Raw genomic sequence first — 27,770 nt, 5'->3', positions numbered from 1 at the left:
TACCTCTCTGCACAGCCATATGGCCTATTAATATAGAGAATAATGGAGGAAAAATATAATTATATGCATAAATTTTTATAAGGATGATAAAAATAATACTAATAATAATAATAAATAATAATACCTAATAATAATAATAATAGTAATGAGAGGTTGTCAGATTTTAGTGAATGAGTGTACAAGTATAATGCAAAGCTCTTAACTTCACAACATAGTAAATTCATCCCAACTTAAACTATTGACAAGTTACCATTGTGTTTGAAGAAAGGATGAAATGAGTGAGAGCACAAGGATAATCCCCACACAGTCCATGCAACACCTCAGAGTGGCTGAAGGTTAAAGATACGTCAGATATGCAATGACAATCTGCATTCCCCAAACTCCAATCAACAAAACTCAGAAACAAACAAAACAATGCCAACAACTGGCAACATTTTCCAAAAACATAAACATTTGAAATAAACAATAACAAGACAATCATATTTCTGATAAAAGTTCTTGCAGCTTGACTGCATTTGATTAGTACTGTAGGAATTAAATTATAAAATCTTGCAGAAACAAAATTTAGGTAGTATCAAAATTCAAAATTGCTAAAACACAAGCTAATGTTGAAGCAGAAATACATCTTGGCAGACACGCCCAATATAAGCTTCTATTAGTTCATCATCACTTGCAACCAACCCTAGATTCAACATTTTAAAACACCCTTCTTTTACTTACTGGTAAACCTGCAACCAAGTTTTCCTAAAAGAGTCACACCCGCCACCTCTCAGATACTACCACAATAATTCTAAAATGTGTAAAATCTAATGTGCTTGAAAGATTGGTTTTCTTTCATCCATATTTATATAAAACAAAGAGTACTACTCTTGCAAGATCAAACCTCACCACCATTCTCTGCACAAATGAATCCACCCTCAAACATTCACATTTCTGTACATTACAGACACATTATATTCAGTAATCACCCAAACATTTTTGCCAGTAAGAAATTATTTAAATGCAAGCTAAGATAAAAAAAAATGTTCTCTGCACACACATCAAACATTCAATATCTCAAAACTCTGAACACAACTAAAATGACAACCACCACCAGTTTTGTGCTGGCCACAAAATATAAACTCAGGCTAATCACTGTTACTGTATTGCTGCGCTAAACTAAAACGGAGGCTTGAGATAAAATGTACTTTTAGAGCCTTCCATTCACCCCACCACAGATAAAACTACAGGAACACTGCTCAACTCGTCACGTACAATATAAAATCTACAACTAGCATACAAAGATGAATAGAAAAGCAATTATGATCATAAGGCATTAACACATACCATAGTTCTCTTGTCAGGGAATGAGAAGGTAGTCCACCAAAAACATTAAGACAGTAATGACCTTATGAAACAAAGCAACATACTTCAAGGCCACCTAGATGAGGTGGCTGTTGCTGTTCTGGGTGCGCAGTTTGGAGTTTCTCATGATGGGTTTGTGGCCGCTGTGGCTCTCGATCGGGTGGTTCTCCTGCCAGCAACTCCGACAGAAGTACTTGAAGCACACCTCCTCCCGGCAGAAGTACGGCCCCTGCTGCAGCCCACACACCTGGCACAAGGAGTCTGCCAGGTATGGGTCCACCTGTACCTGGACCAAAGAGGTAATGTTTCCAAGGTTAATTTCACAAAACGGTACAATTTTGTGAAGTTAATGGAAGAATTCAACCAAGGGCAATTCTAGTAACAAAATCTTGTTCTACAGCTCTTTCATTGTAAAATTATGTTTATGTGATCTTTGCATTAGAGTAACACAATCTTGAACACACACACACACACACACACACACACACACACACACACACACACACATGATAAGACCGAGGCTTGAATATGCAACAATACAGTGGGCTCCGAACTTAAAGAAACACATAAGGAAACTAGAGAAAGTACAGAGGGCTGCAACAAAAATGGTGCCTGACTTAAGAGATTTGAATTATGAAGACACTGAAAAGAATGCAACTTCCGACCCTGGAAAACAGAAGAGAAAGGGGAGACCTGATAGCAATATACAGAGTGATGATTGGCATGGAAAAAATGGATAGGGAAGATCTGTGTATGTGGAATGAAAGAATGTCGAGAGGGCATGGGAAAAAACTAAAAATGGCCACGTATAGGAGAGATGTGAAAAAATATAGCTTCCCTCATAGAAGGGTGGAAGCATGGAATAGTTTAGACGTGGAAGTGGTCAACGCAAGGAATATTCATGATTTTAAGAAAAAGCTGGACATTAATAGATATGGAGACGGGACAACACGAGCATAGCTCTTTTCCCGTATGTTACAATTAGGTAAATACAATTAGGTAAATACACACACGAATGCATGAGGTTTGTGAGCAGGACGTTGAGCTAATGGGGAAAGATGAGGAAGTAGTATAATGAATGGGAAATGTGAAGGAAAAATTGTTCTATGGAGAGAGAGAGAGAGAGAGAGAGAGAGAGAGAGAGAGAGAGAGAGAGAGAGATGCAAATGAAGATACACATTTGTACTGCTCCATCCTAACACATACATCCTATCTATCAATATCACCACTCCTTAAAGCAACATGTCTTCCCACAGGCCAATAGTGGGTGGTGAAGGTGATCAAGAGGTAACGTCACTTCCTGAGTCGTTACCTTCTTGGTGAATTTTGGCGTCTTGATTTCAATGAATGCTGCGCGGACGGCCTTCTTGTAGGAGTATTCGTTGTTGAAGGTGACCCGCCCTGAGCCAATAGGATACTTGTGCTTGTCTGTGTCGATGCCTGATGTGACAGATGTTTATTACTGGGTTTCCTTACTCCAAATGGCTTGCAGAGTTACATATACCAGAATTACACCTTTCAGCTACATAATTGAAAAGCCATAAGCAACCACAGCCTTTATTGATGCTTTAGTGATCAAGTGAAGGCAGAGGTCATGAAGAGGTTAGTGCACTGTATCTTTCATGTTTTAGCTATATCACCTTGTAAATACAGACTGGGATACACTGCTTGGCAAGATATGACAACACTGTGGCTATTGTTTCTCAGGTTCCATGTATACATTTCCAGCACTAATACTAAAGACATGCTTCAATTTCTTGCACCCAAAGGTATCGCCATCTATCCTAAGTTTTTTTCAGTATGCTGATAAAGTAACAAGTCCTTGTCATCCAAGGCAACTTACCAGAGTACACAACTCCTCCAAAAAGGTCATTCATAATGCTGGCCAGGCCCTCAGCACTCAGTGTGCCATGCAGTGCCCCCACAAACACTGTCTTGGCAGGGTCCAGTTGATAGGATGGGCAGCGTACATAGTTGCTATCACTGATGATCCAGGGAATTATTTGGACCTGCAAGACAGAATCTGTATCTTGTAACGGACAACATTATCATCTGGATTATCAAGGTAACTTCTTGATTCAATTCCTTTTGTAAGAGACACATACAAACACAATTGGGAACGATACCTCACCTCCTTCTGACGGATGCGACGAGACGATATCTTGTAGTAATGGTTTCCTCCAAAAGTGAAGTCTTGGCTACAGGCTGCCAGCAATGCCTTCACCTAGGCATAGACAAATACACAACACAAAGACAAATGGAAAAATGCAAAAACTACACAAAATCCTTCCTTTGAAATGGTCCTGTGGTGCAGCATTACTTTGCTGTAGGTTAAGTATTTCAGAGGTGCCACGCTGCTCATTACGGCCAAGTTTCCTAGTAAAGGCACCACTTTTTTACATTCATCTTTGTATGCTTGAACCTTCTCAGCAATGTGGGAAGTAGGATGAGATAGAAAGTCACGTGGTGCCTCCACAAGCGACAAATGTCTTCTCCCTAAGAAGGCTGGCAAGCCAGTGAGGCAATGACCTAAGAGTACCACTCCTTCCCTCCCTCCCCTTAACCCCTTCCTTACCGCAGCCACCCCTCGATGTAAACAAAGCGTTCTCCTACTATACCGCAGCCCCCTGCCCGTGCGCGCATGTGTCTCACGCCCAGATCTACACATTAGTTATATTTCTTTCTAACTCAGTGATATGTACTTTTTTTGAAACTTATTTTTGTCATTTTACTAATAAAAGAAAACGTAAACAATCATAATTTGTGCTTTGCACACAAATATACTGAAATACCTAAATTACAGAATGGTTATCTGTAGTTGAAAATGATTATGTAGAGAATAATGCCAGTTTTACGTACCCTACAAATCATGATATGCTACTCTCTTAGCAGTGGCAAGCCTGGAAATATTCATTCGAACATAATCCAGGTTGTTCCTTGCAAGCAGGACAGTACTTTCGAGCCCACTTGGTTTTTCCATCAGCATTACACACTCTGCACCTGCCCTGAGGCAGAGTCATAACTAGGCTGCTCCCCCTCACTTGCTGAGAGGGTTTCAACACTGCTGTCACTATCACTCTCTCCTATTTCTTTTTCAGGATCATAGTCTGAATCATATTCATCTGGAAAGTCTTCCAGTATATCCTCACTCTCTCTCATAATTATGATAATCCTCATCGCTGCTACACGAAGCAGACGCCATTATCTCTAGCTAGAAGCAATAGAACAATCTCACCATGGCCGATAATAGAGAACTGATGTTCTTGGGGGAACTGTGGGAATAATATACGTACTTTCAAATCAAAGAATAGTGATTGGCTTTAGTTTATGCATGAAAAATTAACTCCGATATTGATTGGCTAGTGGGGGGGGTGGTATTGTTACGCTGGGGTGGCTAAAAATAACGCCTCCAGCGTTTTTTGTTTATAGTGAACCACGTGGAGCATGAAAAAGGCAAAATTCACACTCAGGCCACGGTTATACACAGAAATGTATTGGTGTGGTACGCACGTACCACGGAGGTATCTTGCGGTACCGCGAGGTCGCTTTTGCGCGTGGTACGCACATACCACAAAACAGTCTTGCGGTAAGGAAGAGGTTAAAGTGTTACTATCAGATGTTCACCACAAAACCACAAGATTTTGCCATTGCTTTGCTGACACACCCACCTGCTTGTCATCCTCAAAGATGACGTAGATGTAACCTTTGGGAGGGTTGATGGAGCTCTTCTTGCCAGGCCACTCCACCTGGATCTCCCCAAAGCTGCTAAAGGTTTGCTTTAGTGTAAGCTCTGTCAGGTCCCATGGCACACCTCCCAGGAACACCTTCAATACAACACAACATAACACACCATGGAAACATAAAAAAGTTTGTACTATAATGGTGAAGAGTAAAAAGGAAAAAAATAAAAAAATAAAAAAATAAATTAAAGTAAAATATAAAAATATTAGTTAAGACTAATAAAGCCTTTACAATTGTACCATGGAGAAAGGCATACCTTGCAAGAATAAGTAGGATTCTTGTGCACCTTCACTGGCAGCTGTCCACTCCATGTGCAGTTAGCATCACAGACAGCTGAGTGACAACATTACTACAAAGACACTTCATCAACCATGTTTCATTGTGTATAAACTCTCAAACATTAACCAATAAAGTGCCTTGTCTCTCCCTCCCCTCTAAAGACCAAGGCACACTATTGCAAGAAGACAGATCTGTTAGTCACCAATGATGACAAACTAGCAGTGCCGATATAGACATTAGATATGGCTAGGTAACATTAGGTGAGTAGAATTAAGCCCATTCCACACATACCTGCAGCATTCCTATGCATTTTTGCAGCCTTCTCAATGTGAAAGGTATCAGCTGGCGTGGAGAGAAGGCCAGTCAGAGTGCCAGGAGATTTATTCAGCTCACTTCCTTGCAAGCCTGGACCAGCCAGGGAAGGCAGTCTTTGTGCTGTCAGCCACGCACTTTGAAGCTGGGCCAACCCGTTCATGTCAAGACCTGCAGGGAAAGTTTTGTCAGGTTAATGATTCAAGAATGTCATACATTAATGTGAACACTGATACTTTATACAAGTTTGCCTTTTCTTAAAGAGTGCCCCTCATACAATTCTGTACCTTACTTCCTAACACTTCACAACTACAACTCTCTTCAATCTGAACCAGCCTCAGCTATACCTACAATCACTACCTTCAAAATACATCATTCCATGTGACTCAACGCAAACACAGCCCGTTAACGCAGCCTGCCAACCAACACGTCACCCGTCACTTGTCACCTGCTTCTTAGCCAGCCTGCCCTGCCCTGCCCTGCTTGACAGGTCCTACTGATCTGATCAGAGACAACCATAACCTTCCAACCCATCAACACACATTTCTAATTTTGGAGCATCTGTTTCAGCCAAATCAAAACAAGTCACTTCCTGACAATGCTTTCATCACGACTAATGCCAATCATGTCTAATGCAGCCAACTGGCAAAACTAAACCTTAGCGTTGTCAGTGTCAATGTGACTGTACTTGTAAACGTCTATGGAGTGAACACTCAAACACTTGGCAAAACCTTCCCAGCATACTTACCGTGGGGCAGGGGAGGCGTAGGATACACGCTCCCACTGTTCAGGCCAAGAGACAGTTGCCTCAAGTTAGAGGACTGTTCTTGCAGCTGCTGCTGTCCCTGATGAGGCTGCATGCCAAGTAGGGCATTATTATTGGAAACCTGCAGGCCTGACGTACACATGAGGGAGTTGTTTGGGACCACAGCGCTGCTTCGTGACACTCCCTCAGTGGACAGATGGCCAGGGCCTCTATTGCACCCACCAAGGCTCAATGAACTCTGCAACAACACCTTCCTATTAACTCCTCTAAAAAGGTCCAAGCATCAGCCACTCCTCTCAGTAAGCCGTGCTGCATCACGCCATATATGTATGTGACTGCTCTTATTTTTCAAGTTTCTTAAAAAAAAAAAAAAAAGGTCACCGAGACTCAGAGGGAGACATCGTTAGAGGAAAGGAGGGTGACAGGTCAAAAATTTGTGTAGAACATTGAAATAACACCCACAAAAGGCACAGCAACTATAGAGGTCACCTGCCCTCACCACTGCATCAACAAAGATCTTGGAACCTATTACTATTTTTTTTTCAATTTTAAGTCTGCTAAGTGATTGATTGCTTTACAATTCAATATTCAGGAACACAACCCAATTGTATGTCAGGGAATACCTATATACAGTGTGTGTGTGTGTGTGTGTGTGTGTGTGTGTGTGTGTGTGTGTGTGTGTGTGTGTGTGTGTGTGTGTGTGTGTGTTTAACAATCCCTGTTGTACTCACCACCAAGTTAGCAAGGGTGACAGCATCAGTAACCTTGCCTCCAACATCATGGGTGTTAGGGCTGACATCCTGGCACCCCATAAGGATGGCTTCTCCAAGGGTGGGGCTTCCAGGATCACTGCTACAACACAACAAGGCCATCAGCCAACCCTCAACTACACACACTACATACACTGACCTAGGCCCAGCCATCGCTTCACCAGCAAAAAGGTTTTCAGCAAAAAAGTTTCTAAAATTAAAACTACATTTAAACCCTTCCTGGATATAAGGGGGGGGGAGAGAGAGAGAGAGAGAGAGAGAGAGAGAGAGAGAGAGAGAGAGAGAGAGAGAGAGAGAGAGAGAGAGAGAGAGAGATGGCATAGGGGGTAGGCCTTGACAAGACCAGCAGGAAGTCCCAGTCACCTGCTGGAGGACTGCTTCATGCGGCAGCCCACACTACCGGGGGACTGAGAGTAGCTGAAAGATTGCCGGGAGTTGGTGGAGCCACTGGACTGAGGACTGTCATCCATGTACCCAAACACACTGTTGTTGTGCCCATACCCCTGAAGAAAAGAAAAATTACACAACCATTAGTTAAGTGTAAAAAATATCAGCTTTTACTTATATGACCTGTCTGTGCTAGGTAAGCAGACGAATGCCCATGTGATTGTGATTAACGTGCGTCACTACAATAGTACAAGGCGCTCATCTCTACGTACAAGAATGACTTGTGGCCAAATCAACACAGCTACACACACACACACAGCATAGTGTAGTGGTTAGCACGCTCGACTCTCAATCAAGAAGGCATGGGTTCGAGTCCCGGGAAGCAACGAGGCAAATGGGCAAACCTATTAATGTGTAGCTCGTGTTCACCTAGCAGTAAAATAGGTATGGGATGTAACTGGAGGGGTTGTGGCCTCACTTTCCCGATGTGGGGTGTGTGTTGTGATCTCAGTCCTACCCAACAATCAGTCACTACAAGCTCTGAGCTCTTTCCGTAGGGGAAAGGCTGGCTGAGAAACCAGCAGACGATCGTGGTGAATAACTGTGGTGAATAACACACAAACACACACACAGAGGAGAGACAGGCTAAGAACAATAAGCCTTGAAGTAATGCAAGACAATGAGTACTGTACTGACCTGAGATGTTGAGTGTGGAGTGAGGGAAGAGTTAGGAGAGGAACTTTCTGAGCTGTAGCTGTAAGTCTGTGCCAGCAGCCTGCTCAGTGGGATGCTTGGGTCCCCACCACAACCACCACCACCACCTAGGTTCTGCTGCAACTATTAGTAATCTCCAATAAAGAAAATGATAACATTCTAAATATATGACCTAATGCAACTCCACCCTAAAGTCATCCTACGGTACAGCTCAGTTTATCACAAGGTTATGTTGGAAAGACACCTGCACAGACTACCAAAATCCATGCTCTATTGACTCCACTGTAGCAGTCACCACACTTCCTTATGAAACAGTGTTGAAGCAAAGACTGATGCTTCATGATATCCATCACCACAAACCATAAAATCATCTCAGCAGGGCTTTACAAAGATCAGCACAACTCAGCAGTGATGTGTTCACTGATGCCTATGTGATGCACACAGGCACACAGCCTTGACAAGCCAACATGCCAGCCATTCATTACCTGCAAGGGTTTCTTTGGCCCGGCTGAGGTGACAGGTCGTGGTGCCGGCTGGTGGCCCTTCCAGTTCATGAGTGGAGACCCTCCCGTATTACTCATCAGTTCACTCAGCATGAGATCTGGAGAGTTTAAGTTTGTAAGCCGTCAACCACATAACAAACATGTTGGTGGACGTGATAAATACGTACCTCAGAGAGCAAAGTGGAATGGCCGGCTTAGCTTTTGAGGTGGCATAGTGGATAAGGTAGTGAGCATGGGATTGGGCAGATATCCTCACACAGGTTCGAATCCTACCACATATCGCCTTGATACTTTGCCATTTGTCGAGTGGTTTAAAGTTACCTACATGTCACCATGATACCCAGGTTCTAGGTGGAGATGTAACTGCCTTACATCAAAGATGCGCTTGAGTGGTGATATGGGCCCTAATATGGGTACCACTATAAATAAAATTGCCTGCGCCACTAATAGATGGAAGCTGAACAATGCTTCCAATACTCTTCAAGTTACCTACAGACACTAGGTCTGTAGGACAAAAAAAAAAAAAAAAAAAAAAAAAAGCATCCTCAGCCTCATTGAAACACTGGGACACTGCACTCTGAGAACTAAGACAGCAACACAACACATCACTGTACCACTCACAGTTGCTGGACATACAATACAAGTCACTAAATGAATCACTCCATTGATCACAAGTGTTTATGACGACACGCTCCTGAAAGAGTAAGTGTTAACATGCCGGTAAAAGAGGTGAGGCTGGTGAGGTGTTCCCTGGCCCTGCTCACCGATGGAGTGCCTGGAGCTTGTGTCTGGGACAATGTTGTGCAGGTCCAGGGAATTGTTGAGGAAGGAGTTGATGCGCATGATGGTCTCCAAACTGGTGGTGCTCTCCCCACCCTCACTGCCCCCGACACTCAAGGACCCGTACAGGTCACTTAGTTCACCCTGGGGGAATATAAGACATTTCATACAAGACACAGTTCAACACAATGACACTATGCCATTCTTATTCATTTCAACCTGGGGGAATACAACACATTTCATACAAGTCAAAGTTCAACTCAATAACAGATTATGCCATTCTTAATTCACCCTGTGGGGAGACAAGACATTTCATACAAGGCACAGTTTGACTCAATGACAGACTGAGCCATTCTTATTATTTGTCACAGTGTCAAATTGGAGCTTTCACACAATGCCAACTGGTTCTACTGTAGCTCAGGATCCATTAGTGTACTCTGCAGGGTTACCACACAGAAGGCACGGCAATAGGAGTCTCCAGTGGCAGTGGCTGAGGGTGGGCAGAACAACGTGGTATGGAGGATTGCGGAAGGAGAGGAGAACAGTGAACACCTTACTTGTGAAGCAGACACACACACAGCAAAGTACCATCTCTCTCTCTCTCTCTCTCTCTCTCTCTCTCTCTCTCTCTCTCTCTCTCTCTCTCTCTCAAATGGAAGCACCAGATCATTATCTCAGAGCATCACAGCATCATCAGCCTTACAACCTTCCCTAAACCTATATGTATACTTTTTTGGTATTATTGCAGTTTGAACCAATACACCACAATACACATTCTCACGGGCTAGATCACACTTCTACCAGCATTTCTAACCCCATTTTACCCTATCAGAAAATGGGGTTAGGTTAGATTAAAACCCTGCTTTCCCAGGACGTTCCCAAGCTTGTTAGCCATAGGGAAAAAATATAAGGTAGGGTATATTGGTGGAAACTGCAAATTTACCACTTTTTTTATGTATGAGAGGAAAAGCTGTCTAAGGGCAAAAAAAAAATAAATAAATAAATGAATAAATAAATAAAAAAGCACACTAAGTTACCAGTCCCCTTGCAAGTCTGAGAGTGTTAGCCAAAAGAAAGGGATGTCTTGAAATCTCCCTCTTAAATACAGTCATGTTAAAGAATTTCTTCATAACCTAACTTTTTAATCCCGACTATATATTTTTTTTATGTGGTCTGAGGAGGAAAAGCGCTCAGATTAACCCCTTCAGTACCAAGACGCGTTTCATTATTCATTCTGGTGACTATTTGGTGATATTATACATCTTCCCAAACTCATGTGAAGGATTGAAATAGTGAAGATTGTGGCCATTAATCTTCTGACCTCCATAGACCCTTACTAATGTCAATAAAATGGTCTGATCGTACACGAACTTCAAGGCAAAAAACGTGTCCCAGTACTAAACAGATTAAAAATGTGAAGACTGGCCATTAATTTCCTGACCTCCATAGACCCTTGCTAATGTCAATAAAATGATCTAGTCGTACACAAAACTTCAGGTGAAAAGGTGTCCCAGTACTGAAGGGGTTGAAAATAGTGCAGACTGGCCATTAATCTTCTGACCTCCATAGACCCCTGGTAATATCAATAAAATGGTATGATCGTACACAAACTTCAAGGCAAAAAACGTGTCCCAGTACTAAACGGGTTAAAAATAGTGAAGACTGTGGCCATTAATCTTCTGACCTCCATAGACCCTTACTAATGTCAATAAAATTATCTAGTACACAAAACTTCAGGTGTAAAGGTGTCCCAGTACTGAAGGGGTTAATGCAATATGTCGGCAGTAATACAAGTCGGTGTAGAGAAAAGTATCTGGAAAAATAAAATGCCTATCTCCTATTCTTCGTGGGGCTCACCAAGTGTCATTTCACCTGGCACCCTGGCACTGTGACACCATCCTGTAGATCCTGACACTAGGGACAATAATGAGGAGGAGCCAGCACCCAGCCCGTCCACACTCCACGCTCCACACGCCAGCCATTTTTCCCACTGCTTCAATGAGTCAAGCTGGCTGTCCCTGTTGTGCGCCACCTTCACTCACTCACTCACTCACCCACCTTGGTATTACCTGCTAATGGTTGTAGGTACAGACTATAATCAGTGAAAAAAAAAAGAGTGTAATGACGGTGATGAACGTATCCAGCGCACCACCACACCGCCATCACCATCACCTCACCATCACTTACCAGTCCACTCTGCATCACGCCGCCTCTTCCTTCCACTCTTCAATCACAAAGTATATAAAACTAAAAACAGAGTCCCGCCAAGTAGCCACAAGGTTAAAACACGAGACAGCAGTCCCGCGGCGCGCCACAATTCCTCCTGGCCAGGTCGCGTGTGGCGTCCAACTGACTCTTCTGCTGCGCCCCCTGCCATTCTGGAAGCTCATTTTATAGCAATTACAAAATATACAGTTAATAAATGCAGCTTTTCATATGCATTTGTTTTGCAACTAATTAAATGGTACAGTAGCTGAGATGCAAAATATTTAATCCTTTCTTATTCATTTGTGATAAGCTTTGATTTGTATGCTGACGTCACGGCACTCACTGCCTCAAGCCTCGTGGAACTGCTCGAATTTAGGGAAATCAAGGAGGAAATACATTTTATATTAGTTTAAGCCATGTTTGTGATATGAATTTGCAAGTGTCAAGGAATCAACACTTATCTATCTATTCATTTGTTCATGTAGAGGCTAAACCAGTGATAGCCTTGTTTGCTGCTGCGGGTATTACTAGATAATCATTGGCTACGTAGGGTAAGCACCATTCTTCTTCATTATTAGAAGAATTAACTACTGTGAATAAGCTGATCAAATGCATATTATTATCCTCTGCCGTGCAAGTTTAACAGATAGCCTATAGCTGGCCTACCTATAGAGTATAGATAGTATATCATTGCTAATTCACCGAGATCCGAGCCCACGTTGCTGGTGCTCCTCCTTTTTAGTACAGGTAAGGCCAACAATAATCTGCTGACTCACTGCATCAAAATGGGCTAGATCAAATTTCCTCCTTATCAGCAACACTGCAGACAGCTGGCCCACCCAGAGCCCGCAGCGAGCCGAGGACCGAAGCCTGGGAATGCGACACCGTGACAGGGTTATGTTGCATTGTGTGTGCGTGGTTAGCTTGATGAGTTAATCATTAAGCTGCCGCGCACTAATAGCTATGTAATCAACGAAACTGTCGGACAAGCTTCTCCACATTCACCACCTGCCACCTGCCTGTGGTGAACTGCTGTATTTCAAAACAATTCATTAATGTGACTTTATCAAAGCTGAACATAGCAGGCAAACAAAATTATTTACCCTGGTAAGAAAGACGATAGCTTTTTTTTAATGTTAGAAAGTAACTATGTTGATAGATACAGACTGAATAAATCAAATCTGTAACATAGTAGACACGCTGTTCACTACATGAGCTGCGTCCTCTCCCGTCCCCTCCCTGATGTATATTTCATAATGCATTTTAACTTATAAGGACACGAAAAGTATGTCTGTCGCTCTCATGTATTAGAATAACGAATTGCATCAAGTCATAAACCAGCCACGTACGTATTAGCGTGTTATAACCACCATACAAACCAGTGGTCATCATACGTAGCTATGTACGTACGTACCTTCTACAATACACTAATGGTGGTAAAACCTCGCTCACCGTTCCGTCCCAGTTAGTGACGATACTCATCACATCAAAGTTAGGCAGAGAATATTAATGCAGTCTCCACCAGTCAAATCTCACTTTCTATAATATATCTAGCAATCTAGTTATTTACCAAATCTAACAAAGAAACACACACACACACACACACACACACACACACACACACGAGGTTCAAGGTGAGTTCAGAAAATATCCGAACCTCTGGAGATAAAAAGAACAATAGACTTGCATTTCACATATTTTATTTAGCCACCTTCCTAACACTGTTCTCGGGCTTACACAGTGCACACTCTTGTCCCAGCCTGTCCGTGAGCCTGTGTGCCTGGTGCTGCTGTGCTGGTGACACTCTGGAATGAATGTTGTGGAATATTGAATGATGTGGAGCCGTCTCGTCCCCGTCAGTGTGATATTTAGGTTGGAGAGGAGCCACTATAGCCTGCCTACTCTAAAGTGGCTCCAGGGCTCAAAACGTATTTATTTTATTTTATTATTATTTTTTTTATTAATACCATGTGGGCTTTTCACGGGAATTGATGGGCTAAAGGAGATACTTTTTGGGGTACCTCCTATCTCAAAGCCCACCCGCTAGGAAACCGTTGCCCCGAGTGAGGAAGCCCAACCTACACTCGGACCGTGGACAGGATTCAAACCCGTGTGCTTCGAGACCACTCGGACCCCAAAGCACGCATGGTTCCACTGTAGCTTATTGATGATGTAATTGATTTGATGTGAATAATTCTTGTTTTCTGTTGATATACACACTTATCACAAGGACAGCTTACGGTTTCCCTTAAAGTGTGACAACCACGCACTGCTCCCGGACACCAATCTGACCGAGACCCGGGAGCCACTTTAGAGTAGACGGACTATAGTTACCGGGGCAGCCACCCATCTCTCTTTTTCGTATTTTGACACCAATTAGAATGTTTCCTGACAGCAGTTTTGACCGGTGAGTGTGGTGAAGGCAGAACAGATGGCAGCATGACGGCCCAAACCCTGCGTGTAGCCAGTGGCCGATTGATTCGCTGATACTTGATAAACTGATACATGATACATTTTATTGGTCACTGAGTATACAATTCACATAGTACTACATGAGCAGCTTTAGAAGGCCGGTCTGCTGAGCTTGAAATACAGGTTTGGGATGGAGGAGAGGCAGGTGGCGGCCATAAGAATAGAACCAGCCATAATGACACACTAAATATTATCATCGGAACAGACTGACTCACTGACTAAGAGAAATAGGGTGGCTAAGTAACAGAGTGAGTGAGTGAGTGAGAAAGTTATCCACAAAAATCTAGTAAATGATAGGTCTACACTGTATAGGCGTCTTGTTGGTGACACAAAACAGCGTAGTTAATTATGCACCGAAGCTTCGCCCAGAAACCTCAAAGACTGCCTGACGTGCAATGGTTTGGTTCAGTACATGGCACCATAGAGGCACTTGCTTAGTCAGAGTAGTCACCATCATCAACAGATCCACCGTCTCCAGCTTGCCTGCTTGCCTTAAGGGCTTAACCAATCCACCAGACAATAATTCTATTTACCCCACGGCCCGCATTCACGAAGCGGTGCAAGCCAGTCTTCAGAGAGGCTACACGGGCCACCCGGAGCAGCGGCAGACTTCACCCAATAGCATTCACACGATGGAGAGCAGCACCAAAATACGAGTATAAACTATGATCGGAATTGTGCTGTTTTGTGAAGAAAAGAGCGAAAGAAGAAACTACTGTCCCTCCTTCTCCCCGAGCAGTCAGCCGTGTGCGAGGCAGCAGCGGCCGACCTATTCGTGAGGTGAAGACACTCACTGCCTCACTCAGCCTCAAGATGGCGGAATAAAGCGTGGCGTATAACAAGCTCTCTCTTAGATAATCCCTCAGACTTGCTACTCAAGAAAAAGTGACCTGAATGGATAGAAGGAAACCCGCAGAAGGTGAACGAAGCTGACACACTCGCAGCGCCGCCATTCAACCGTGTCTGTTTAATTAACCCCTTCTGTACCATGACGCGTTTCCATGTTCATTCTGGTGACTACTTGGTGATTTTGTACAGCTTCAGAAACTCATTTGAGGGATTAAAATGGTGAAGACTGTGGCCATTAATCTTCTGACCTCAATAGACTCTTCCTAATGTCAATAAAATGGTCTAATCGTACACAAATCTCATGGTAAAAATGTGTCCCAGTATTGAAGGAGTTAAAGGAACATTTTCATCCTGACTACACCAATATCTTCTTAACTAATCCTTCACGTGTCTTCATTCAAGGTGGTGTTAGCAGCGGTGGTGGTGGTGGTGTTGGTGGCGGTGGTGGTGGTGTCAGCCGGGCTCCCGCAGGACTGAGTGAACTGGAGGATGACGATGAAGTAAGACAACACCACACTCACCACCTGCAAGGAACAACACACACCATATAGTACTGTACTGCCTCATTTGTGTATTCATTAAAAAGTACAATGCGTCTCCCCCCCCCTCTCTCTCTCTCTCTCTCTCTCTGGCCAATATTCAGAAACGCTTTGCTCTCACCACAACTATTTTCCAAGGCCACATAGATGACTAGCGGAGTATTCAAGAGTGTTTTACCAGTTAATAACGTAGAAATCTTGTCACTCTGCCTCTAGAACCGTAAAAACACCTTAAAAAAACTCGTGTAAATTTAAATAAAACCTTTTGAAATAGTGGAGGTGAAGCACAGAAGGATTTGAGAATACAAGCCTCTCTTCTCACCGTCAGAATGAAGGAACGGTTGATGGTGAAGAAGTTCCCGCCAGTAATGTGCAGCGGGGAAACCACCAGGGACCGCGTCAGCTCGCCCACCTGCCGCACACCAACACGACACATAAGAACACACAAAGGAAGCTACAGGCAGACATTAGACATACACTAAGCACTTGTAGTATATAAAATGGCCCTCCCACTTCCATCTCTCATCCATAAAGTGAATATTCGACCTAGCACAAGTGTAATAAAGAGAGAGAGAGAGAGAGAGAGAGAGAGAGAGAGAGAGAGAGAGAGAGAGAGAGAGAGAGAGATAAAGCGTTTACTGGCGGGACGAAGCAGTAGCAGGAACCAAAACAAAAGACTAACTGAAATTTAATCCCTTTAATGGTACACCCAGGCACTCCTCCGCCTTCCGAGTACTCACGTAATGTTTATCCTCAGGGGAAGCACTGTATGGCAAGCCCCGCCCCAGGACATCCCCGGTTGCCTCAGCCTAGGGGGATAGATAAAGAGAATAAGATAACACAGTAAGAAGAGAGGAAAAAGGGGAGGAAAGATAAAGACGCGCGTACGGGAAGATAGATAGATAGACAGATAGATGAATAGATAGATAGATAGATAGGTAAATAGATAGGTATAGGTAGATTTATAGCCAGGTATCTTACAAGTTTTATAGTACATTGGCAAGTAAAAAGGCGAGAAAAAAAGAGAAAAGAAAAAGGTACACTGAAGGAAACACATCATGGTAACACACAACAATATACTTCACTGCATAAAAGATGAGTTGCAGGGGGAGAAGAATACAGTTTTCCATAACAAACACACACACACACACACACACACACACACACACACACACGTGATGTATGCCTTTAATGTATAATAAGTTCGGCGAAACAGGGTAATATATTATAATGATATTAACACCACTGCCACGCCCTTCACTCTCTCTCTCTCTCTCTCTCTCTCTCTCTCTCTGGAAAAGCTAGTATCAATACGCAACACGGCAATTCCAACTCAAAAATGGAAAAAAGTAGACAAAGAAAAATATATGAACCAAACACCTCCCTTCTTCCTTCCACCCCCCGCACACACACCTGCTCCTGCACCCCTGCCGCCGCTAGGGACACGTGCACGAGGAGCCACGTTGTCTGCACCGTCAGAAGAATCAGCACCACCACCTCCTCCGTCAGCAGCAGGCCAGACCCCACCCCCTGCGCCAGGAGGTACAGCTCAGTGCACACGATGATCACCTGAAGGAGAGGAACGGTGGTCGTGGTGGTGGTGGTGGTCGTCGTGGTGGTGGTGGAGGTGGAAAAGGAGTTTTACGAGAAAGAAGTGGTGGTGGTGGTGGTGGTAGTAGTAGTAGTAGTAGTAGTAGTAGTAGTAGTAGTGGTGGTGGTGGTGATGGTGGTGGTGGTGGTACTCAAATAGTTATATAAATGACAATAGTAATGATGATGATGATGATGATAACATTAATGATAATGATAATAATAATAATAATAATAATAATAATAATAATAATGATAATTATAATAATAACAATAATAATAATGAACAAGTTTCTGTCTTCCTCCTCTATCCTCTCCATTATCTTTTCTTCTCTCTCTTCGTCTCTCCTTCTCCTCCTCCTCTTCCTGCTTGTTTGCACTTTTCTCGATGAGTTTGTCACCTAATTCACTTCGATGCGACATATACTCATTAAGTTGAAGGGAGGGAGGGAGGGAGGGAGGAGGAGGAGGAGGAGGAGGAGGAGGAGGAGGAGGAGGAGGAGGAAGAGGAAGAGGAAGTAATGGTGATGGTAGGGTGTGGCTTATGAAGAGAGAGAGAGAGAGAGAGAGAGAGAGAGAGAGAGAGAGAGAGAGAGAGAGAGAGAGAGAGAGAGTGTGTATAGTGTTCCATAGACTCACCGTCGAGGCAAAGTAACACTGCAACACTGGGCTGAAGAAGGACTGCGTGTCTCTCACCAGCGCCACCAGCTGCTCCCGCCCGTGCACCAATACGCCCACTCCGTCTCCGCCCGCGCCCGTCCACACCTCTGTCAGAGAGAGAGAGAGAGAGAGAGAGAGAGAGAGAGAGAGAGAGAGAGAGAGAGAGAGGAAACTGATTACGATTCTTCATTAAGTCTACTAAGCCTATTTGTCAGATTTACTTAGGTTTATAGAGGCTATCATCCTTGTTTCATTTTGTGGGTAAAGTCAATAAGTCAACAATCCGTCTACGTTCTGCTGGGAGATTGTCTAACCTACTGCGACCCTGATTGATGAAATGAAAAGCTTAGTGTGTCAGTTATTTATTTTTTTTTCACCTGAATCAATATTATTTTCTCTGTCTAACCCCTCCATTACCATGACGCGTTTCCATATTCATACTGCTTACTATTTGGTGTCTATACAGCTTTAGAAACTCATGTGTGGGATTAAAATAGTGAAGACTGTGGCCATTAATCTTCTGACCTTCATAGATCCTTTGTAATGTCAATAAAATGGTCTAATTGTACACAAACTCAAGGTGAAAATGTGTCCCAGTATTGAAAGAGTTCAATAATTTACCATTTTTTACTTTATTCGAGTCTTTAGTGTTTTAGCGTTAGTTCCGACATTCCCAAACTGTGGCACTGCTGGTATGTGTTTTAATGTGTCCAATCCACCATGCACCGCTGCGCTCTTGTTTGTTTGTTTTGGTTTGTCACCCTATTTCTTATTGGCTCTCTTTACATTGGTTTTATTTTTATTATTTGTTTTTTCCATTTCTTGTTTGCTTCCCTTATATTTATCGTCTCTCTCTCTCTCTCTCTCTCTCTCTCTCTCTCTCTCTCTCTCTCTCTCTAAAATGGCAAGGAAGTGTGTCTGTGTGTCAGTAGAAGTGTTCCAGAAACTATTACATCATTAACTGTGCTACGCGTCACCACGCCAGACAAGGGCTCCGGTGGTGGTTGCTATTGTCTTAGGGGTCAGAAATAAGAGGCAGTGGTTATGTGGTGTTCTTGAGGGTGCGGGGCGTTAAGTAATGGTGTTGAGGTGAATTTATAGTTATGTTCCCTGTAAAACATTGGCGCTAGTAATTGTTAGCAGAATGTACTGTACAGTATACGTGTTTCGTAGCAAGGGTGTCAGTGTGCCAGGCTGTCTTGTGTGCCTTCTGCCTGGTGGACATTTGCTCTTCTAGACATTGTTGACTAATAAGTTAGCTGGTTATTAGTGAGTTAGTTAGTTAGTTAATTAAGTTACTTAGGTATTAGCTATTTGTGTTAGTTGTATGTGATGTGAAGACTACCGCAGCGAAACCCCGCCATAGCAACACTGGTGTGTGCGCGCGTGTGTGTGTATGTGACTTACTGTCAATGGCCCGGGCGAGGTGTGTGTTCCAGGCGGTGAGGGCGGCCTGCAGCAGGTGGCAGTGGGTGGTGAAGGCGAACAGGTAGCTCTTGTTGATGGCGAAGTGGTGGAGGGCGACACAGCACACGGCCACCTGCACCGCCTGGGGGGGTGGAGGGGAGGGGCGCCGTGAGAGTGTGCCAGTGGCGGCGGAGAGGAAGGGCAGAAAAGATAAGGGCGGCAGCGGCCTCACCTTGGCTGGCAGACTGGCGGAATCACGCAGGAGGCTCCGCGGGATGAGGTAGAGGCGCTCTGCGTTGCCCTCCAGCACGTGGCCGACGAAGCGCGGGCGTCCCAGGGCTGCCGCGGTGAGCATGGCGGCGATGAAGGCCGTCATGAAGGCCACCTGGATGTAGCACTTGCGCCGCAGGCCGCGCGTGGGGTTGATGTGGTGCAGGGCGGCGAGGCGCGTCCAGGCAGACAGAAGGCGAGCGTGGCGCGCCGCCCCCGCTGCCGTGTTGAGCACCTGTACGAGGGCGTTCACTTGGTAGCCTCCCACAATGAGCACGCCAATTGTTTTGAGGCTCTGTACGGGGCGCTGGTCCGGGTCCTCCTCGGTGGAGAGCAGGTGGCGCGCTAGGCTGACCACCGACACGCCCGTCAGCGCCACCACCGCCGCTGAGGCCGCTAGCGTGGCCGCCCCTGAGGGACTCGTCCACCTCATACGGTAACTCCTGCTCTCGGCGTGGTACGCGGGCGCCCCCACGCCCATTACTGACATGAACACCCACAGCGGAAGTAGTGGCCGCTCCAACAAGCCGCCTGTCACGCCCACATCCGCCACGTCTTCCTCGGGCGCCGCCCACCACTCAGCGCGGGCATCGGCGGGCACTGTGGAAGGTGTGGCACACTCACTCTCATGGGCGTCTGCCCCGCTGAGTGCCGACCCACGGCGCCCGTCAGGCTGGGCGTCGTGGCTCACCTGGTGCGGGCGTGCCATAGACCATGCGGACCCTTCTCCCCGCCACTGCTGCTGCTCCGCTGCCTCAGCCAATAGTGTGGGGCGGCGCCGCTGCCTACGCGAGGCGGGGCGTCAGCACACTGGAGAGCGACGCTGGCCCCGCCCCGGAAGATCAACGCGCTGGCCCTTCAATCAGCCCGGCTCAGCCTGATTAACGCGCCTGTGTCCACTCGTGGGTCAACACATGGGCGTCGCTGCGTCGCCACAAACCATTACCTTTACCTGCTTTAACTGCCGCCTGCCAATTTGCCATCGCCTCCTTAGAAGCCTCGTGAAGCCTCGAAGTTCCGAATGCTACTTTAATTGAGTTTGTTAAGGAATATGACCACGAGAAAAAAAAGAAAAAAAAATAGCTGACCTTTATGTGTATAATGTGTTGAATATTTAATTATTTGTTTGTGTTTTATAATTGAGTGCATTGTATACAATCCTTCCGGGTAATAAGGCGGTGGCCTCCGTGTTGCTTCCTGGCCGTGCCGCCTGGATACCTACACAGCCTCGCCGCGTCTTACGTCGCAACCCGGCAACACTCAATTCCGTGACTCCAGCCTGTGTCCCGCGGCGTCGCTGAGACACAACTTACAGAAGAGAACACTCCGCCTCCACCTTCGTGTTGTGACGAGTGTAGAAGGAGGCACCAGCAGAAGCGCTAGCAGGTGTGTGTGTGTGTGTGGCTGCCTCGCCCTGGCAGCGTGGGCTCCATGCTGCTGCTGATGCTGCTGCTAACCAAACTTGTAGTTCTGTTTCTTTCTGACATGAGAGAGGGAGTGGTGGAAAATAAAACTCAGCTTGTATGAAAGAAGAACATACATTGTTTATTCAGTAACAGGTTACAAACTGTGGGAAGTGTAGCCGTTAAACAGGGCGCAGTTATGGTACTATCCGTGTGACGGCGTGGGGGGCGGCCCGCCCTGGCAGCCGCCGCCCCGCCGCGCCGTCTCTGCGCTAGTGAGCAAGGGCAGGGCCGCGCCGCGCCGCCCCGCCCCGCCCCGCCCCGCAGTGCCGGGTGGAGCGGGGCGGGGCGGCCGGGCGGGGGCCACCAGCAGGGCCGGGCTCTGGTCAGCCCGACACTCCCCCGCCCGGCAGTGTCCCCGCCCAGCCCCCACCGGTGGTGGTGGTGGTGGTGGTGGTGGCGAGGCGGGGCGGGGCGGGGCGGGGCGGCGCGGGGAACCAAACAGTATCATCATCCACACTCTCAACATTCGAATGTCTTATAGAAAGACAATATAACCACTTATTAGAAACATTAATAATACTTGAATCAGAGATGCTGCTTGGAGCCTTGGTCTGCGTGTCGGTCTGGTGGACTGTCTCATCCCTCGCGGCGCACCACACTCCCCACCAGCGGCTCCCTCTCCTCTCCTCTCCTCGCACCGATCACACACTCACACACACACACACACACACACACGGGGAGCCGCCAGTGATGGAGCCTCGTGCACCTGACTCCTGACTCTCCCAACCACCTCCCGCACAGGCACTCACGCACGCACACGCACACACACGCAAAGACAGCCACACGCGTGCACACAGGGAGGCGTGGGAGGCGGGACTCTTTAATCTGAAACTCTGGGCTTTTTGTGAGCGCTATAAAAATGCATTAACTATTCTTCTTCGTACACTATAGCGTCTAAGAACAAATTCAGGGGAGGGACGTGGAGAGAGAGAGAGAGAGAGAGAGAGAGAGAGAGAGAGAGAGAGAGAGAGAGAGAAAGGTGGAACATGAGTAGGACATAAGAAAAGGAATAGAGAAAATCAAATAAGAGGACATGAGAGAGAGAGAGAGAGAGAGAGAGAGAGAGAGAGAGAGAGAGAGAGAGAGAGAGAGAGAGGGATTGAGTAAGATAAACTAATGAATTAGCCAACATCACCAACACATAATCAAGACTCTATTTAATAATGCCATTAATTGTACTTTTAAATCCCGCAATAATAATAATGATAATGATAATAATAATCTGGTCAATTTATTTATATTCATCTTTTAGGTATTATTTTTATTATTATTCTCTTTATTTATTTAAGTCTATAATATTTAGTAATTATTTAGTACCAAGAACACCCTCCCCCTTCCTTAATAATATCACATTGCTTTGAATTAGTGTTTTTATATAAATTTTGAGGTTTAGCTTAAATATTTTTTGTCTTTTTATGTGTTTTGAAAAAAGTTATTTAGTTTCTTTTATAACGGGGCGTCTGCGCTAAAATTTTGAATTTACGATAAACAATAGAGGTAAATAACATAATCTTTCCTTAAAATCCTTCCCGATAGTTATGATATACAACGAATGTACGAACGCACGCAATGCAGACGCCCTTCAACACACACACACACACACACACACACACACGAGACTTCCTTCCACTCACTCTATCATGCTTCATTCACATACTTTTTTTTCTTATCATTTTTTTCATATTATTTTAAGTAAACAACAATGATAGTCCATAATTAACGAAGCGTGGGTGTGGGCGGGCAGGTTATCAATAGTCAACGCGCCTGCTCTTCCACGTCCGCATGTACGGCCGCCCTCGGGAGTCACACGCCCACACACCCACTAAAGTTAATCCTCTCTTTGGGGAATTATTCTTCGGGAAACTATTTAAAGAAAAGGAAAAAAAAAGAAATGGAAGTAAATAAATAATAATGATAATAATAATAATAATGAATGTATATGTATCATCTACCCAGGTGGTTAATAAAGAAACTAACGGTGATCCACTGGCCGACGCTCGCGGTGAGAGAGAGAGAGAGAGAGAGAGAGAGAGAGAGAGAGAGAGAGAGAGAGAGACATAGTGGTAGATTGAGCTAGGAAAACACCAACGAGAAAGACAAGACGAGAGCGAGAATGAGAGCGAGAGAGGTAGAGAGAGCGAGAGAGGGAGAGTAGTGTCGTCCTGCTGGGGGCGTCGGCGAGGTGAAGCGAGGTAAGGTGAGTGTATCTCTCACACGCCAGGTGGTCGTGGTGCCCCCCTGGTCCCTCCCCGGCACTAATGCGGCGCGTGCATGCGGAAACCTATGTCAATAGTTACAAATGTAGGATTGAGTGACGCTGGGACCACGGCGACGCGGCCCGCCCCGCCCCGTCCCCCCGTCCCTCTGCCCCGGCTCCGACCCCACATCCACCCTCATCCCACTCCCGGCCTCTCTACCTGTGTGTGTGTGTTACTGGGTGGTGGGTGTGTGGTGGTGTGTGTGGGTCTGTATGTAGTGGTGGTGAAGGCAGTGTCGTTTCGAGGTGTGGTGGTGTTGATAGTGGTGGGACAGTGTGGTGGCCGGGTGGAGGGGAGGTGATGGAGGTGGTGGGGTGACAGGTGTCACGCCGGGACGGCCTGGCGGGCGGGGCGGGGCGGGCCGCGGCTGCCGCCCACCGCCTCCCTCACATGTTCCTCTGCAGACCTCAATAGTTTGACTAAACAACAAGTCCAACAAGACATTTTAACTAATAAGTATTTACATTACTGTTTGATCAGAAATTCTAAAACCTATAGATTTCTTAGCAAGCAATTTTTCTCTTTTGTAAAGCATCATGTAAATTATGCATATTTCAATAAAATTAACTTGTTAATGTTGTGTCTGAGACACGATCACTCACGCCTGCAGCTGACTGACGCATCACCGCCGCCCGCCGGCCGCCGCTCCGCCCGCCGCCGCCGCCGCCTCCGCCTCCGCCGCCGCCGCCGCCGCCGTCGCCACCGCCGCCGGCCGCCAGTCCGCCGGCAGCAAGGACAAGGTCACAGGCTCCCTAAACATTACTTGAGCGAGCTCGTCCACTAACACTATAATTGTGGCACTTTTTGGAAATATTGGTGTCTTGTTTTTGTTAGCAGACTTATTATAGGTCAGTCTCTCAGCACTAGACTATCACATCCGGGCGCCGGGCGGGCGCCGCCGCGCTGCCAACGGTGGGCGTGGGCGTGGGCGTGGGCGTGGGCGTGGGTGTGGTGGTGGTGGTGGTGGTGCCGGGCGGGCGCACCTCAGGCGTGTGTGTGTATTGCATAGTTTATAGTAAACCATGATGCCGGCCGACCTCCCGTCCTGGACCCGGGCTCGAGGCTGGGCCGGGGTAGGGCGCCCCGCCCCGCCCCGCGCGCCCATGTGGCGAGGCGGACCGGAGCGGGGTGCGCCTCCCCGCCCGCCGCTCCACGATTGTCTACACAGTTCGCTGCAGTGGTGGGAGGCGCCGTCTCCAGCTAGGACTAGAGGCAACAAACAAGAAGCAGTCAAGCGTAACGGAGTGAGTGGTGGGCCGGCCGCCCACAGGCTGGTGGCAGCAGCCGCCGCTGCACCACGGGGTAGGGCAGTGACTCGTTGGGGAAGGCTGCTCGCCGCCTGCGCCGCCACCTAGCGCAGGTCGCTTCCTGGCGAGCTGTAACCCGATCTATGTCCAGACCTGCTGGCCGATCTGCTCCCAGATCTGCTAGCAGACCTGCTGGTGGGTCGGCTGGTTGTTCTGCTGCCTTGTCGGCTGGCGGGTCGGCTGCTGGGCCGGCTGGCTGGCCGACTGCTGGAGCGGACGCTGTCCGGTTTGGTCTCCAGTCGATGAGCGGGACAGTCGGCGGCGTGACGCACCGGCTGGTGGTCGTAAATGACCTGGCTGCCCGCCACCGACGCGGCCGCCAGTGCCCCAGGGCTGCGGGGGTCGCCGCCACGGACGGCTGCCACCGTCGCCGCCGTCAGAGGTAGATGCTCGGGTCGGGGCGACCAGGTGCCGGGCATAAAGGCGCGGGGTGGCGGGGGTGCCGCCAGTTGGCCCAGCTCCACGTCCTGGGGGGGCGGCGGCCACTCCTTGGTGGTCTCCAGGGTCTCCTGGCTGGCCCGCAGCCTGGCGGGCACCACGCCATGAGGGCCGCGCACGGGGGAGGGCGGGGGCTCCGGGGACCAAGAGGGCTCACGCCCCCGGGGCTTGAGGGAATGCCACGCGGGAGGATGGTCCTCCGGCATCACATGTGCCGGAGAGGGCTCAGACCGCCGGCCCTGAGGCGGCCATGGGCCCTGGGCGTGTCCTCACATCCGCGTGGTGGCCTCTAGTCATACGGGCGGCTCGGAGGGATGTGGCATGGTCTGGGCGATGACTGACTGGCGGCTGGAGGCGCTGCTGTCCGGTGGGCTGGACGCCTGGCTGGATGCTCGTGAGCTGCTCACGCCGCTCTCCGCTCGGCTGCTGCCGCCGCACGAGTTGCTGCCCTCACTGTCCCGCCGCCCGAGGCCGCCAGGTCCGTCGCTCCTGTCAGAGCGTGCTGATGGCGCTGCGGGAGACACGCTATCTTATTCCACTGCCGCTCACACTCAAACACACACACACACACACACACACACTGCTGCTGTGTCGGTGCCTTGTGTCATTATTCCTTCACGTCGCAGAAGTATTCAATGACATAATTTTGAGGAAAACACAAGTAACAATGTCATGAGCGTCACTTCCCGCAGCCAGCCAACCACACAAGAGGTGGGCGGTGACTGAGAGGAGTGTATCATTGAGCTGTGCACAATATTGAACAGTAATACATCTGTCTGTCTGTCTGTTATACATGTTTTAGTTAAAATCATTGAACATTTCACTTGTGACGATTACGGAATAATAGCACAAGGCACACACACAACAGCACACAGCACTCAGTACACTACTTCAGCACTACTGCCCGTGGCTGCTACAGGCTGCTGCCAATGAGTGACTCAGGCACCACACTGACCACACACACTACCGTACTTCATGACTCAAGACTCACACACGTGCTGCTACTAATACTTCCCGCCACGTGGATGCCGCCGCCTGTTCTGCCTCTCTCCTGCCGCGGCGCCGCGCTGCTGCCCCTCCACACTCAAAACCCACAACATAGACACGGGGCGGGGCGGGACGGGACGGGGCCATGCGGGGCGGTGGGAACATGCAGTGCGGGGTAAGAGAAGGGCGGGTCGGGGCGTTCCTCCCGTAGCACCCGGACGTCTGCTGTCTGTCTGCCTGCCTGCCTGCTGTTACCTCTCTCATCCCCCCTCACACCTCACACCTCACCCTCGCCCCCTGCCTCACACACCCTGCACACGCTAAACACACGTGTCCCCTGTGCATCCTCACTCCTCAGCAGGTGTAGGAGTCCCCGCGGCCTACATACACACGGCACGGGTGCCTCGTTGGTCAGTGGTCACAGGTGTCCTTCATAAAGAGAAAGCACCACACCCCACACTGTCCCATCAAACACCAGGCAACACTAAAGAAAACCTCTGCAGGGAGTCTCGTAAATGAAATAGTATGGCATGCAGTCAAAATAAACTTCATTTATTGGTAAACATGAAGTAAAATAAAAGATGGAAACTCAGGGAGCACAGATCCATTTACACATTTTTAACCAACAATTAAAGGGAAAAAATATAATACAAAAATATCAAACAGTCAACTTAATAGTAATAATGATAATAATAATAATACAATTGTCTCATGCAACTCAACACAGACAGTACAAGGTCCATACAGCCACACTCCTGGACCCGCTAGTGTGTGTGTGTAAGTGACAATGAAAATAAAAGCTTGGAAACAATGACACTGGATGATGAGACAAGGTGGGGCCATGAGAGGCACAGTACAGAGAGAGAGAGAGAGAGAGAGAGAGAGAGAGAGAGAGAGAGAGAGAGAGAGAGAGAGAGAGAGACTTACACAAAACATAAAAAAACCCCATCAAAATTCAGTAGAAGTGTGTGTGTGTGTGTGTGTGTGTGTGAAATGAGTACAGTCCATTCATTACTCATCTATCATCCCTCATCACTGGTGTCATTGTTGTGTTGTGTGTCATGAGAAGCAACACAGTGGCATGAAAGGCAAGACAACCCGGTGGTGGTGTGTTACATGCTCACCAACACAACAATAGTACACTGCTTTGAGAAATACATACACATAAAAAAAGAAAATAAGAATGACTACTACTTTCAACATAATAAACGTTTGAAAAATCTTTAAAACTGTAAACAAAGAGAAATGATAGTACTACATTTATACAAGAAAACAATAAATTCTGAGCAAATATCTAGCAGTTGTGAATTAAATTGGTGGTGGCTCTTGACAAAATGGAAATAGAAAAAATAAATAAATAAAAAGATCTTGCATGTGTATCCAATCCTACAAAATAAAACTAAGCAGAAGAAACTACAAAAAATATAAATAAATAAAGAATAAAATAATAAATAATAATAATGGTAAAAATAATAGTAATGATAATAATAATAATGAAGAATAATAATAAAGAATAATAACAATACTAATAAAGATACATTAGATGGCGTTTGACAATTATTTCTTTGGCACAGCATGACGTGACTTCTGCACGGGGAGCAACACTAAACATTCCCACCTAACCTAACCCAATCCAACCTAACCTGACCTAAGCAAACTTCATGAAACACACCAATTACAAAAGTGAGCTGCATCCACACTAGCTAAAAAAAAAATAAATAAA

At 46.6% G+C, this 27,770-nt stretch overlaps 4 protein-coding genes across 41 annotated transcripts in view; all 4 read right to left on the bottom strand.

The window, feature by feature from the left end:
• Positions 1–354: 354 nt before the first annotated feature.
• On the bottom strand, positions 355–11,954 carry LOC123502065 (cytoplasmic polyadenylation element-binding protein 1-like). Of its 4 annotated transcripts, none has more exons than XM_045251216.1 (14): positions 11,784–11,954; positions 9,581–9,740; positions 8,799–8,914; positions 8,296–8,436; positions 7,576–7,715; positions 7,174–7,294; positions 6,425–6,680; positions 5,656–5,847; positions 5,342–5,418; positions 5,013–5,168; positions 3,476–3,568; positions 3,188–3,353; positions 2,657–2,784; positions 355–1,630 (listed from the first exon to the last, which is right to left on the bottom strand). In XM_045251216.1, exons 1-14 carry the CDS (start codon positions 11,796–11,798, stop codon positions 1,421–1,423), a joined length of 1,971 nt encoding a protein of 656 aa, XP_045107151.1. In that variant the 5' UTR covers positions 11,799–11,954; the 3' UTR covers positions 355–1,420. The 4 variants fall into 4 exon arrangements, with proteins under 4 accessions (XP_045107151.1, XP_045107152.1, XP_045107154.1 ...); XM_045251217.1 differs by having other exon boundaries at positions 7,174–7,291; XM_045251219.1 differs by having other exon boundaries at positions 8,296–8,427.
• A 1,940-nt stretch (positions 11,955–13,894) lies between these two features.
• Positions 13,895–20,547, bottom strand: LOC123502141. Of its 2 annotated transcripts, XM_045251362.1 has the most exons (8): positions 20,283–20,547; positions 19,554–20,191; positions 19,322–19,463; positions 17,894–18,021; positions 17,078–17,233; positions 16,405–16,473; positions 15,987–16,076; positions 13,895–15,649 (listed from the first exon to the last, which is right to left on the bottom strand). In XM_045251362.1, the coding sequence occupies exons 1-8, from the start codon at positions 20,305–20,307 to the stop codon at positions 15,509–15,511; spliced, it is 1,389 nt and encodes a 462-aa protein (XP_045107297.1). In that variant the 5' UTR covers positions 20,308–20,547; the 3' UTR covers positions 13,895–15,508. The 2 variants fall into 2 exon arrangements, with proteins under 2 accessions (XP_045107297.1, XP_045107296.1); XM_045251361.1 differs by having other exon boundaries at positions 19,554–20,547.
• Positions 20,548–24,666: 4,119 nt separating this feature from the next.
• On the bottom strand, positions 24,667–25,266 carry LOC123501832 (gametogenetin-like). The gene has a single exon (XM_045250860.1). It carries the CDS (start codon positions 25,264–25,266, stop codon positions 24,667–24,669), a length of 600 nt encoding a protein of 199 aa, XP_045106795.1.
• The window catches only part of LOC123502087 (glucose transporter type 1-like), a 118,382-nt gene continuing 115,632 nt past the window's right edge, over positions 25,021–27,770 (bottom strand). For 25 of the 34 annotated variants that reach the window (XM_045251247.1, XM_045251245.1, XM_045251255.1 and 22 more), the window contains one exon: positions 25,021–25,571. In XM_045251247.1, the coding sequence (XP_045107182.1) occupies positions 25,354–25,571 (218 nt within the window). In that variant the 3' untranslated portion in view covers positions 25,021–25,353. The remainder of the gene's footprint in view (positions 25,572–27,770) is intronic. The other 9 variants (XM_045251267.1, XM_045251271.1, XM_045251268.1 and 6 more) reach the window with 1 other exon arrangement.

Source organism: Portunus trituberculatus, chromosome 10 (assembly GCF_017591435.1).
Source record: "Portunus trituberculatus isolate SZX2019 chromosome 10, ASM1759143v1, whole genome shotgun sequence".
Lineage (NCBI taxonomy): Eukaryota > Metazoa > Arthropoda > Malacostraca > Decapoda > Portunidae > Portunus > Portunus trituberculatus.
This window is presented reverse-complemented; position numbering and strand designations above follow the sequence as displayed.